General features: G+C 41.0%; 2 protein-coding genes across 2 annotated transcripts; one reads left to right on the forward strand and one right to left on the reverse strand.

Annotated features, from left to right (window-relative positions):
- The first annotated feature begins 916 nt into the window (after nucleotides 1-916).
- Nucleotides 917-11,129, forward strand: LOC121546299 (L-lactate dehydrogenase B chain). The gene is made up of 8 exons (XM_041857490.2): nucleotides 917-1,088; nucleotides 7,808-7,947; nucleotides 8,250-8,367; nucleotides 8,600-8,773; nucleotides 9,072-9,245; nucleotides 9,593-9,710; nucleotides 10,100-10,223; nucleotides 10,369-11,129. Exons 1-8 carry the CDS (start codon nucleotides 929-931, stop codon nucleotides 10,534-10,536), a joined length of 1,176 nt encoding a protein of 391 aa, XP_041713424.2. The 5' UTR covers nucleotides 917-928; the 3' UTR covers nucleotides 10,537-11,129.
- Nucleotides 11,130-11,661: 532 nt separating this feature from the next.
- kiss2 (kisspeptin 2) lies at nucleotides 11,662-12,219 on the reverse strand. The gene is made up of 2 exons (XM_041857495.2): nucleotides 12,101-12,219; nucleotides 11,662-11,963 (listed from the first exon to the last, which is right to left on the reverse strand). The coding sequence occupies exons 1-2, from the start codon at nucleotides 12,195-12,197 to the stop codon at nucleotides 11,662-11,664; spliced, it is 399 nt and encodes a 132-aa protein (XP_041713429.1). The 5' UTR covers nucleotides 12,198-12,219.
- Between the last annotated feature and the right edge of the window lie 1,509 nt (nucleotides 12,220-13,728).

The following is a 13,728-nucleotide window of genomic DNA, read 5'->3' on the forward strand; positions in this document are numbered from 1 at the left end:
CTAATCAAATGGCTACCCAGACTATTTGCATTGCTGCTACTCTCTGTTTATTATCTATGCATAGTCACTTTAATAACTCTACCTACATGTACACATTACCTCAATTACCTCAACTAACCGGTGCCCCCACACATTGACTCGGTACCGGTACCCCCTGTATATAGCCTCGCTATTGTTATTTTTACTGCTGCGCTTTAATTATTTGTTACTTTTATTTCGTATTATTTTATATTGTTTTTTTTGTGGTATTCTTTCTTAAAACTGCATTGTTGGTTAAGGGCTTGTAAGGAAGCATTTCGCTGTAAGGTCTACACCTGTTGTATTCGGCGCATGTGACAAATAACGTTTGATTTTGATTTGATTTAATAGGCCTATCATATACCTACACAGTACAATAATAAAGCATAGACTTGATGATACAGTACATGCACATGACGTTTTGTAACAACCAGAGATTAAGTCCTTGGGAGATAAATTGAATTAATGTATTTATATGTAGTCGTCGCTATAACAGAAGAGCAGCCCTTAATTTCCTTTTATGTGTGTGTGCAAATGTTGAACGTGGTCCAACGGTCACGACTGGAAGTAATACGGTTTTTGTCAAATTAACGTCAAAGAGAAAAAAATAAAAAAATTGTTTTAGCTAATCCTAACCCTTTCCTAGTTTTAAACAAGTCAAATCTGACAAACGCTTTATCTCATCGAGACAAAAGCTGGTCCAACCGTCTATTTCACAATCTCAATTGCATACTTCTCGCGTCCTCTCTCATAGTCCTCGCTTTCTCAAAACCCATTGGATGAGAAAGCCAGAGGTTCCTCCCCTCTGACCTTCTCCTCCAATGGGTTTTGATAAGGAGGAAACGAGAGGATGCGAGGAGTATGCAATTGAGATTCTCCCCGTGTCAAACTCAGCCAGTGGTCAAGCCCTATGATGCATCCTCCTCCTTCTCTTGATAAAAAAAACTTTAAACCCCGCACTCCACAAGTGAAGTCATCACGCCCTCTTACTACCTGCCTTCTGACGCTGCTTCACTCGCCTTCCTCTTTGGAACAAAAAGGATATAACCGCTCTTTAAAATCTGCTAAAGGTATGTATCTAGCTACGGCCGGTGTTTGCTTTGAATTTTCATACATTTTCTCTTCTGTCATGTGACGCACTTACTCATCACTTTGCTGTATGCTATGAAATGCACGTAGGCCTACACACTTTTTGGATACATTCTGTAGCTTGCAACCTGGTTGCAACAGCCTAAATAATGTTATTGATGTGCATACATGGTTTGGGATTTATTGACATTTGGAATAGTCGATGTGGGCTATTGCAAAACCTTTTTAGATCGACTTTACGGCTGAATAAATAAATAATACATTTAATTTAGCAGACGCTCTTATCCAGAGCGACTTACAGTTAGTGAGTGCATACATTTTTTTTTATACAGAAATGTCTATTGCCGCGTTTGTAGGCTGTCTAGTCCTATGATACACAAAGCCTAATGGCATGCTGTGTTTTTGCGAGGTAGCCTAGCTCCCTAGAACAACCTAGTCGATCGGTTCTCGCAAAAGTGAAAGGGTTGGATGTCGCTCACTTTACAGGAAACGGACATCTTTTCCTCGTTGAGCTTCGTGAGCGACTCGGTTTTGAACATGACAAAGTTCTCGTGTTACGGAATGTGTCATTTGTATACGTGGTTAATGATTGACTACTTTAATATTAGCTTGAACTGTGCAGAGTGTTAATGGAATGTGACAAACGAGGTGGAGGTTATAGATTTTCTGCCATCTTGCAGCCGACTAGTACAAACAAGCATCCGGCGGTCAAGGACGATGGAAGGACAATTGCGTCAATATGATTACTAAAGTGTATTAAACATTGGCCTGTAAGGACATAGCTACGTTTTTATACGGAATTATAATTTACCTATTGTGAAGTCAGTTATCGCATGGCCGACATCTTGAGGCTTCAATATTTTTTTATATGATCAAGCCTATTAGTATTAATAGGCCTCTATAGGGTGACTCCAGGCCAGCAAGGCCCGAATATATTTTTGGTATCTCAGATTGTTCTGGCAATCATCACACAGACACTTAATTGGGACGAAGTATGTTTGATATCCTTTTCACATTTGTATCCTAAACCATTTTTGAGAAGATCATGATGAAAGTGGCAATTTTAAGCCCTTTTTAGACTACATGCCTTCTATGAACCGTACACGATACAGACAACATCTTGGTGTTATCCATTTTAGTCATTTAGAAAACTCTCTTATCCAGAGCGACTTGCAGTAAGTAGTGACTGCATACATTTTTCGTAGCTAGAGGTCCCCCGTGGGAATCAAACCCACAACCCTGGCGTTCCAAGCGCGCGCCATGCTCTACCAACTGAGGCACACTGGACCCATTATAAAGAGTCCTTAGTGTGTTCTAAATATGGATGTCTAGATTCTGAAATACATTTTTCACATTAATATTTTTAATGTTGAATAAATTGTGTATCTCAAGTACCCTTTTTGATTTTGTTCATATTAACACATATTGTTTTAAACAATATACTCTACAAGTACATCACATTTCCAGAGTGCATGCCCTGTAACCTTTTAAATTATGATAAATGTCATGAGCACCACTAACACAGGGAATGGGAAAATTGATTTAAAGGGAACTCCCTCTGTTGGCGGTTTGCTGAATGTGCAATCCTGAAGGAGGGCTGGGATTGGTTAAAGGGGAAGTTTACTTTATTTAAACCAAATCTCTCTTTTTGTTGTAAAATGGCATGTTTATAGACTTATTTTTTAGGGGAAGATCAGCTTGCAGATTGTGGCTTCTAGCAATGTAATTGTCTGCATGATTTCATATGTATGTGTATATATATATATATATATGTATATATGTATATATATGTGTGTGTGTGTGTGTGTGTGTGTGTGTGTGTGAATCCCCAAACCATCACACTACCACCACCATGCTTGACCGTTGGTATAAGGTTCTTACTGTGGAATGCAGTGTTTGGTTTTGGTTTTCGCCAGTCATGATGGGACCCATCTCTTCCAAAAGGTTGACTCAAGTTTGCCAAAAAGCACCTGGATGATCATCAAGACTCTTGGAAGAATGTTCTATGAACAGATGAGTCGAAAGTATAACTTTTTGGACAACATGGGTCCCATTGTCTTGCTGGGTCCCATGAATTCTACTCCGTATCAGAGAATTCTACAAGAGAATGTCAGGCCATCCATCTGTGAGCTGAAGCGCAGCTGGGTCATGCAGCAAGACAATGATCCAAAACACACAATCAAGTCTACATGAAAATGGCTAAAAAGCAACAAAATTGAAGTTTTGGAATAGCCTAGTCAAAGTCCAGACCTAATCCTAATTGAGATGTTGTGGCAGGACTTGAAACTAGCAGTTCATGCTTGAAACCCCCCAAATGTGGCTGAGTTAAAGCAGTTCTGCATGGAAGAGTGGGACAAAATTCCTCCACAGCGACGTGAGAGACTGATCAACAACTACAGCGTTTGGGTGGAGTCATTGCAGCTAAAGTTGGCACAACCAGTTATTGAGTGTAAGGGGGAAATTACTTTTTCACACAGGGGCATTGGGTGTTGCTTATGAAATAAGTATGTCATTGTTATTTGTTAATTCGGGTTCCCTTTATCTAATATTAGGTTTTGGTTGAAGATCTGATAACATTCAGTATCAAAAATATGCAAAAGTAGTGGAAATTAGAAAGGGGGCAAATACTTTATCACAGCACTGTACATTATTGTGTGTTGCTGTATTTCTGATACCTTCAGACTTCTTCTGGTAGATGTGTTTTATCACCCCTTTCCATTTGTTTATCCAGAAATCAAAGCCTTTACTTATGCCTAATTTTTAAGATGGAAAATGGTTGAAAATGTATCTGTTTTCATTTCCCCAAAATATAGACTCCTATCTTTCATTTGACACCCAATTTGTTATGCTCCTATGAACTTCACATGTTGGTGCTCATGGGTCCTTTTTGATGGAAATGCTCATTGTTCCAAAAAAAATTCTAAGCAAAATCAAAACGTATTTTTTTAAAAATGTCTGAATCTAGAAATAATCCATATTTAAGAGCACACTATGGAGTATAATGTCTGTATGTGCGGTTCATGGATCATAGGGTCTTACAAGAGGCATGTATGGGCCTAAAATGGCAACTCTCATTATGATTTTCAAAAAAATGGCTTGTGATAAATGTTGAAAGCATATCAAACATCCTTCCTCCCAATGAATTTTCTATGTGAGAATTGCCAGAACAATCTGATACCAATTTTTCTTCGGGCCTTCCTGGTGTAGAATCGCCCTATAGAGGTCTAATATAAGCTACTAGAACATCACATTTGAAATGCTATGTTATAGCTACGCTGAACAAAAATATAAACGCAACGTGAAGTGTTGGTCCCGTCTTTCATGAGCTGAAATAAAAGATCCCAGAAATGTTCCATAGGCACAAAAGCTTATTTCTCTAAAATGTTGTGCACAAATGTTTACATCCCTGTTAGTGAGCATTTCTCCTTTGCCAAGATAATCCATCCACCTGACAAATGTGGCATATCAAGAAGCTGATTAAACAGCATGATCATTACACAGGAGAATCTTGTGCTGGGGACAAAAGTCCACTCTAAAATGTGCAGTTTTGTCACACAACACAATGTGACAGATGTTTTGAGGGAGCGTGCAATTGGCATGCTGACTGCAGGAATGTCTGCCAGAGCTGTTGCCAGAGAATTGAATGTTAATTTCTCTACCATAAGCCGCCTCCAACGTCGTTTGAGAGAATTTGGCAGTACATCCAACCAGCCTCACAGCTGCAGTATGGCGACGAGCGGTTTGCTGTTGTGAACAGAGTGCAATCATGGTGGGGTTATGGTATGGGCAGGCATAAGCTACGGACAACCAACACAATTGCGTTTTATCGATGGCAATTTGAATTCACAGAAATACTGTGACAAGCTCCTGAGGCCCATTGTGAGGTCCTTTTTTAAATGTATTTATATTTATTTAATGTATCTGTGACCAACCGATGCATATCTGTTTTTCCCAGTAATGTGAAATCCATAGATTAGGGCCTATGAATTTATTTCAATTGACTGATTTCCTCATATGAACTGTATCTCAGTAAAATCGTTAATTTTTTGCATGTTGCGTTTATATTTTTGTTCAGTATACATAACAATGATGTGTCTTGGGATTGCCCCTTCAGTCCACAGTGAATAGGCATCCTCTCTGACCCCAGCCATAGGGCCATTATCCACCCATTTGTCTAGTATTTTGTTAGCCAATTTCTATAGGATTGTTCTGTGATTGACTGACGAGGTGAACACATTGTGCCAGGCAAGCAGTCCTCAGGGGCAAACCTCTGTTTCCCTCTCGCCGTGTCTAGACTTGACAGTTCATGCAGCTTTAGTATTCTGATCATAGAGTACTGATTATGGAATTCCGAACGCATTATGCGTCTACGCCTACATTTAAATGTGTCCACAGTGTGTCCGGATTGGCTTTTCCCACGCTATATAAAGTTCCAGAGTGGGATCTCTGCTACTTTTAGAGTTATGATCCAATTTGTAAGCATTACGGAAAGTATTCAGACCCCTTGACTTTTTCCACATTTTGTTACGTGACAGCCTTGTTCTAAAATGGATTAAATGTTTTTTTTTCACTCAATCTACACACAGTACCCCATAATGACAAAGCAAAAACAGGTTTTTAGAAATGTTGCTAATTTTATAAAAAAATTAACTGATATGACATTTACATAAGTATTCAGACCCTTTACTCAGTACTTTGTTGAAATACCTTTGGCAGTGATTACAGCCTTGAGTCTTCTTGGGTATGATGCTACAAGCTTGGCACACCTGTATTTGGGGAGTTTCTCCCATTCTTCTCTGAAGATCCTCTCAAGCTCTGTCAGGTTGGATGGGGAGCATTGCTGCACAGCTATTTTCAGGTCTCTCCAGAGATGTTAGATTGGGTTCAAGTCCGGGCTCTGGCTGGGCCACTCAAGGACATTCAGAGACTTGTCCCAAAGCCACTCCTGTGTTGTCTTGGCTGTGTGCTTAGGGTTGTTGTCCTGTTGGAAGGTGAACCTTCGCCCCAGTCTAAGGTCCTGAGCTCTCTGGAGCAGGTTTTCATCAAGGATCTCTTTACTTTGCTCCGTTCATCTTTCCCTTGATCCTGACTAGTCTCCCAGTCCCTGCTGCTGAAAATCATCCCCACAGCATGGTGCTGCAACCACCATGCTTCACCGTAGGGATGGTGCCAGGTTTCTTCCAGACGTGACGCTTGGCATTCAGGCCAAAGAGTTCAATCTTGTTTCATCAGTCCAGAGAATCTTGTTTCTCATGGTCTGAGTCCTTTAGGTGCCTTTTGGCGAACTCCCTGACCAAGGCTCTTCTCCCCCGATTGCTCACTTTGGCATGGCGGCCAGCTCTAGGAAGAGTGGGTGGTTCCAAACTCCTTCCATTTTAAGAATGAATGAGGCCACTGTGTTCTTCGGGACCTTCAATACCACAGAAATGTTTTGGTACCCTTCCCCAGATCTGTGCCTCGACACAATCCTGTCTCAGAGCTCTACGGACAATTTATTCAACCTCATGGCTTGGTTTTTGCTCTGACATGCACCGTCAACCGTGAGACCTTATATAGACAGGTGTGTGTGCCTTTCCAAATCATGTCCAATCAATTGAATTTACCACAGGTGGACTCCAATCAAGTTGTAGAAACATCTCAAGGGTGATCAATGGAAACAGGATGCACCTGAGCTCAATTTTGAGTGTCATAGCAAACGGTCTGAATACTTATGTAAAGTTATTTCTGTTTCTTATTTTTTTTTTATAGATTTGCACAAATTTCTAAACCAGTTTTTGCTTTGTCATTATGGGGTATTGTGTGTAGATTGAGTTTTGTTTTAAAGGTAATCCATTTTAGAATAAGGCTGTAACAAAATGTGGAAAAAGTCAAGGGGTCTGAATACTTTCTGAAGGCACTGCACGTTGACCAATAATGGTTTGAAGGAATGCCAGTTTGCTAGTCTTAAATTGGGCTACAGTATATCAAGCTATATACACTAACTGCACTAGAGTAGCTCAAGAAAATAGCAGGACATTTTAGAAAAGTGACATGTAACCCACTATATACTATGCAAAATGGTTTCCAAAAGGTTAGGAAATGTGTGTCAGAACAAGACCTGGATAGGGTTTTTCCTGACCCTTGGCCTCAGACACTAGGATCAGACCTAGGTTCAAATACTATTTAGTGTAGGCTATTTCAATTACTACAAAAGGTGTATTTGGATATGTTTTCTTTGAAAATAGGCTACAAGTAGTTGAATATTGGAATACATTTTCAAATATTTAAATACTCCATGCATTTGAACCCAGGTCTGTTTGGTCCTTGGGGTATTTTAAATAATGTATTTGGAAATTAGTAGTTTAGGCTGTTTTTATAGGAAGTTATTTAAAAATACTTTAAGATATTTCAAAAGTAGCTGATTTGGCCACATTCTTTAAAAATACTTACATTTATTTGAACTCAAGTCTGACTAGGATATTGGTTTTGAGTCAGTCTGGAGTAAATCAATTAAATACAGTAGTGTTTGAGAAATAGAAAGAAATAGATTCCTTGGGTTGGATTCCCAGACACAGATTAAGCCTATGCCTGGACTAAAGAGTGTGCTCAATGGTGAATGTCAATTTGCTTGCTTTTCACAGCAGTTTTCAGTTGACGAACCTTGATTGATAACTAGACTAAAGGTTAAACGCTATCTCCTTCCTTCCCTCCCTCCCTCCAGCGTCGTGGATCATGTCGTCTGTGATGCAGAAGTTGATCACCCCCATGGCCAGCGGCCCCGCTGAGCCCCCTAGGAACAAGGTGACCGTGGTGGGGGTGGGCATGGTGGGCATGGCCTGTGCCGTCAGTGTCCTCCTCAGGGTAAGTCTGACTATCACTGCTACTTTACAACTGCATTACTACTCTTACTATTGCGTTATAAGCACTTTACAAGTACATTAGTACGAGTTTACTATGAATTTACCTCTGAATTACTACTACTATTGTGATACCAACAAATAGTTACTACTCAGTTATTATGTAGACTAGTTGTAATTGTGGATTTTACCATGTCATTTCTAAGTAAATACCAGGTATTCATGACCAAACTATCCTTCCTCTCCTTCTGGCCCTTCTCCTCCTCTCCACCCCTACCTTCTCCCTCCCCCTCCTCCTTCCTGTAGGACTTGGCTGATGAGCTAGCTCTGGTTGATGTGATGGAGGATAAGTTGAAGGGAGAGATGATGGACCTGCAGCACGGCAGCCTCTTCCTCAAGACATCTAAGATAGTCGCCGACAAAGGTAAGAGAATCCCCTTTTTGTGTATGCCACTGGAGTGGCTCAGAGTCAAAATGGCAGAATATGTATGTATTTTGCCATTGAAAGTGTAATGCAGCCTTTTTTTAAACAAGTCCTTGCCAGTTTAAGGTTGATTGCCATTCATTGATTGCCATTTTGACATTTTTTTTCCTGCTAAATGTGAAACTTCTAAATGTATTCTTAATTCAATTCCTCTTTCCCCATCTCTGTCCAGACTATGCCGTGACGGCTAACTCCCGCATCGTGGTTGTGACCGCTGGCGTGCGTCAGCAGGAGGGAGAGAGCAGGCTCAACCTGGTCCAGAGGAACGTCAACATCTTCAAACACATCATCCCCCAGATCGTCAAACACTCCCCCAACTGCACCCTTATCGTGGTGTCCAACCCAGGTACACAAACACACACACACACAGACAATTTAAATCTTGGACACAAGCTAAGTTGTTTCCATCATTATCCCCTAGATTGTGTTTTCCAACTCAGTCCCAACATTCCACCCTTATCAACTACTACAGTATCACACCACTCCACATTACAAGATGAAAGAGAGAGAGAGAGGGCACTGTGATGAGTGGGTGGCAGGGATGGGCAGTCATTTGTTAACGTTGTCAAGGATAAGTGTGTATTCATCCGTGTGTGTTTGTGACCCCTATCCCTAACTCTATCCCCATCTCTCCCTACCCCTAGTGGACGTGCTGACCTATGTGACATGGAAGTTGAGCGGCCTGCCTAAACACCGTGTCATCGGCAGCGGCACCAACTTGGACTCCGCCCGCTTCCGTTTCCTGATGGCTGAGCGCCTGGGCATCCATGCCACCAGCTTCAATGGATGGGTGCTGGGAGAACACGGCGATACCAGCGGTGAGTAGTGGTGATGAGTGGTGATTGGTCCTGGTAGAGCACAGAGACACCAGCAGTGGGGATGATGGTGATAAGAATGGTGATGTCAGTTGAGTGCGTACTTTAGTGGGAATCTGAGTGCATGTGTGAACGTCTTGTCACACCCAGTAAGCCACAAGGTTGTTGGCAGCTTTTAACGGCTTTTTAAAACAAAAGTACTTGTTTTGGCATTTTTACGTCACTCTGCACATCCAGTTATCTGGCAGAAATAATTAGTTATGAATGAGTTGAGTCTGCTTGTGTTTAAATGGGAAATTCAAATATATTTTCTAGGTAAATGAATGAATAAATAAATATCTGTGTGTTAGTCCCTGTGTGGAGCGGTGTCAATGTGGCTGGAGTCAACCTGCAGAAGCTGAACCCAGAGTTTGGCCTTGACGGAGACAAGGAGGACTGGAAGGCCACCCACAAGGAAGTGGTCGACAGGTAAATACCCTAAATCTATCCCTAGCTCCGTCCACAGTCTAAATATGCGCCTCTGACTCAACCTCACCCTGGTAGTAAAGCTGGAGTTTACACCATATTGCGCACCACCGTCTGATTCATTCATATCTACTGGAGTTGTCAAGGTGTAAGGGCTAAAATAAGGATGATATCAGGCTGGTCTAATTTTTGGTATCATTAATATATCTAGTTCTACTGACATTGTATACTAGAATAAATATCAAAGCTCGCACTCCCTTCCATTTTGGATTTTGAATTAACCTTTTATTTGAGTTAATGTTCATGCAGCTTCCCCTCATTGAGAGAGACCTGTTCAAGTCGGACGTAGATGTTGACTGACGGTGATTGTTTTGTTTTGGGTGCTCCTCCAGTGCCTATGAGGTGATCAAGCTGAAGGGGTATACCAACTGGGCCATCGGCCTGAGTGTGGCTGACCTCACTGAGAGCATCATCAAGAACATGAGCAGGATCCACCCTGTCTCCACCATGGTCAAGGTGAGGGGATTACACCCACAGACACATGTGTGCAGACACACACACAGTTACACACACATTATGCGCATGTAAACCCACACAGAGCGAATCAAACGCACACATTTCTATGCGATAATGACTGACGGCTGTGTTTTTGTTTCCCCAGGACATGTATGGTATTGGTGAGGAGGTGTTCCTGTCCCTGCCATGCGTGCTGAACAGCAACGGAGTGGGCAGCGTGATCAACATGACCCTGACCGACGCGGAGGTGGGCCAGCTGAAGAAAAGTGCAGACACACTCTGGGGCATCCAGAAGGACCTCAAGGACATCTAGACACAACACACACACCAAACCAACAACCCACAGGCGGACGGACTTCACACCTCTACCCTCCCTCCGTCTCCGATGCAGTGACTCCCAGACCTAGTTCCAGCCCCCTTCTGATCTACTGTATCCATCCCCCTTTCATCTTAATCTGCTGGTATAAACTCTTCCTTTCACCCCCTTTGTAGGATGAGGTTGGTGTGGTGTTTCCATGCTAGGTACTGTGTGAACCAGTATGACTGTACGTACCCTCATTGGATTCATGTGTTGAAGCTATTGTACTATGATCAAAAGAAAAGTGTTGGCTTTATCCTCTTTCATTTGCACTGTTCTGTTCACTCCCTTTAGGGATTGCAGAAACAAAGACCCTATTACTCAGTCACATCCTGTCAGGGAGCAGTGGTGTTGGTTATTGTGCTAGGTGAGGCGAGATGTTCAGTATGTTTCTTTCTGGCAATCAATGGCAAAGGTAGAAAGAGGGCAGAGGTGGAATCAATCAAAACATCCTACTTGAGTTATTATATCATACTGTAACTGCCATGTTGATTGTGTAATGAATGACAACAAACAATGAGTAACTTTAATAAATATTTGAACCTTTATGAAGAATTGTGTCCAATGACTGAAATGTCCCTCAGTAAACTGGGCTACAGAACGCCTCCCTCTGGTTAGATATCGCAACTAAATTATCTGACATTTAAAGATCCCTTGTCATGCTTTTATTCACATAAACCATCAAATTAATATTGACAATATGTTCAGTAAAGAAACATTCTGTCAATTAGGCAACACTTTTGCATGTTCAATCACAGAACCATATTGGCTTTTACATTGCTTTCCTTCCCAACCAACAAATTGCTGCGCTGTCCACTGTGTGGTGGTGCTGAAATGCATCTAGCCGATTCAAGGCAATTATTTTTCCTTATCATCATTACAAGGTGTAAGAATTACATTACACAAGACAAGAACAAAACTTTTATTCAGCAGACTTATGCATTTCCCAAACCCACCTTTTATAAGTAGACACACAAACTCTTTACCTTATGAGTGACTTGTTATAACGATGCTGCTATAACAGTAAGAAATTGACCATATCCATTTGTTCCTTCTTTGGAAGAGAAACTGCTTGTCCATTTAGGCAGGAACTTCTAGTTCTCGGAGGTAGAGTAGAATAGGCAACAGTTTGCTTGTCCTGGATCTTATGAGGTTGGCCTTGGATGGGTTAAATTTGTCGCGCTTTCCAAATCGGAGCCCAAATGGGTTGAAGTTGAATTTGCTGGTCCGAGTTAAACGATGTTTGCAGATCATTTGTCGCTGGTCTTCATCACCCTCTTTCAAAAGGTAACAAATGTTAGCATCTTCAGGTAAATTCGGACTGACAGCCTTGCTTCTCATCACCACAGAGTGCCCCTCTTGTACCTTAGCAGGTGTATGTCCTGAGAAAAGAGAGAGCATCAAATTATAAAATCGAATTTTCTTAGCTTATTACTTTATGATATTGAAAAGTTTGCCTCAGGACATTATGAGAAGAAAATGACCTATAAGATGTCAATATATTAAATTAACCAATTACCTGGGATATCCGTCCTCCCAAATCCATGCATTGGAGTCCCCAATGTTCCATACTGGCGAATTATCGCACAAACCAGGAAAAATGCCAGCATTCTCATTCTGTCAAAATCCAGTGATCACACTTCGCATCCAACCAATGCAGCAAGAAACTATATGTGGTCATCTACACTTGGCTGTCTTTCTTTGATGCATGACGTGTATTCTCTGCCTTTTTATATTTCCGTCTGTATGCCCCGGATTGTTAGGAGCTAGATGACAGCGGATGAGTCGCTGTCCACTGCTCTTAGTGGTGCTGAAATGAATAATTCATCACCTTCTAGGAAATGTTGACAATCCGCAACAAGGGATGACTTTTCTCTGAAAACATGACGATCAGATGTGGTTGTTGTTGAATTGATGCAGTTTGCTACAGTGCATGAGAGGATTGAGGGATATGGGAAGATTTTGGGCAGCAGTTTAGACACTAGCCAAATATAAATTATGTGTAAATAATATACATCTATATAACTTACTTCACCCATGATTGATTCTTGTAATGTTGGTCCATCAGAATTGCATGCATTCTGTTTGACCAACATTCAACCACATGTATAAAACTCACAACTCATTCAGGACGCATGGGGGTGCCAAGTGTTTGCATAGCCAACACAACATATAGGGCCTATTTCTGGGAATGAAACGAGATTTCTTGATGAGAAATTATGCCATAAACCACCAATAGGCCTACCTATAGGCTAAACCACCTATAGGCTAGTAACATTGAGAAATAGGACTATGCGCTTGAAAAGGCTACGTGGACTGAACATGGATTAAGAGCGAGGTCAGGTTTCAATGTGTGGAGACACACTACACAGCCCTAACTCTTGGCTGTCACTGGGTATTGTCCAGTTAAACAAATGAATGAAAGTTCAAGCGAACATTGCGCCACGTACACTTTCTGCGTCATCATCAGCGGAAATGAACTGTAGGCTACCTAGGTTTTATTTTTGTCGCAATTACTGTTTTTTTCCTAACACAGACTATTGTTTTAAAACAAAAGTGTAATTTGTGAAATTATTTAGGCTACTGTAATTAATGTCGAGGTCCCTCAATTGCAGACATGATATGCATGATAATAAGACTCCAGTAGGCCTAGTATAGTTTACATCGCCTAAAAAGGGAAACCATAGCCCTATAAATAGTAGGGCCAAATTCATGATATAAATAATACAATATCGAAATGTGAATGAGTATTCTTAATATCATGAATTTGGCATACTGTTTAAGGCTAGGGAAACCATAGAATAATACATGTGAACTTTGATTTTTAATTTATGTAGGATCTTCATTTGATCACTCGTTTGATGCTGAGAATTATCCTGCACAGCACGAAATTCAAACGTGTAATGTATTTGAGTTTTAAAAAGGCTTCTAAAGTTTGCAATTTACAGTAACGAAAAAGTGATCAACTCCTATAAAAATTTCCATTAATTAAAATCCACATAATAATTCATATTTCCTGTTGCTGCAGGATTATTTTCCTGCTGTAGCAAACTGCTTCAAATTAAGATCCTACATCTGTATATTCTCCACTTTTGCTCACCTTTGATGTATTTTGATGTCTGTGTGTGGACTTCAGTCCTGTACATG

This window comes from Coregonus clupeaformis, unplaced genomic scaffold (genome assembly GCF_020615455.1).
Source record: "Coregonus clupeaformis isolate EN_2021a unplaced genomic scaffold, ASM2061545v1 scaf0013, whole genome shotgun sequence".
Lineage (NCBI taxonomy): Eukaryota > Metazoa > Chordata > Actinopteri > Salmoniformes > Salmonidae > Coregonus > Coregonus clupeaformis.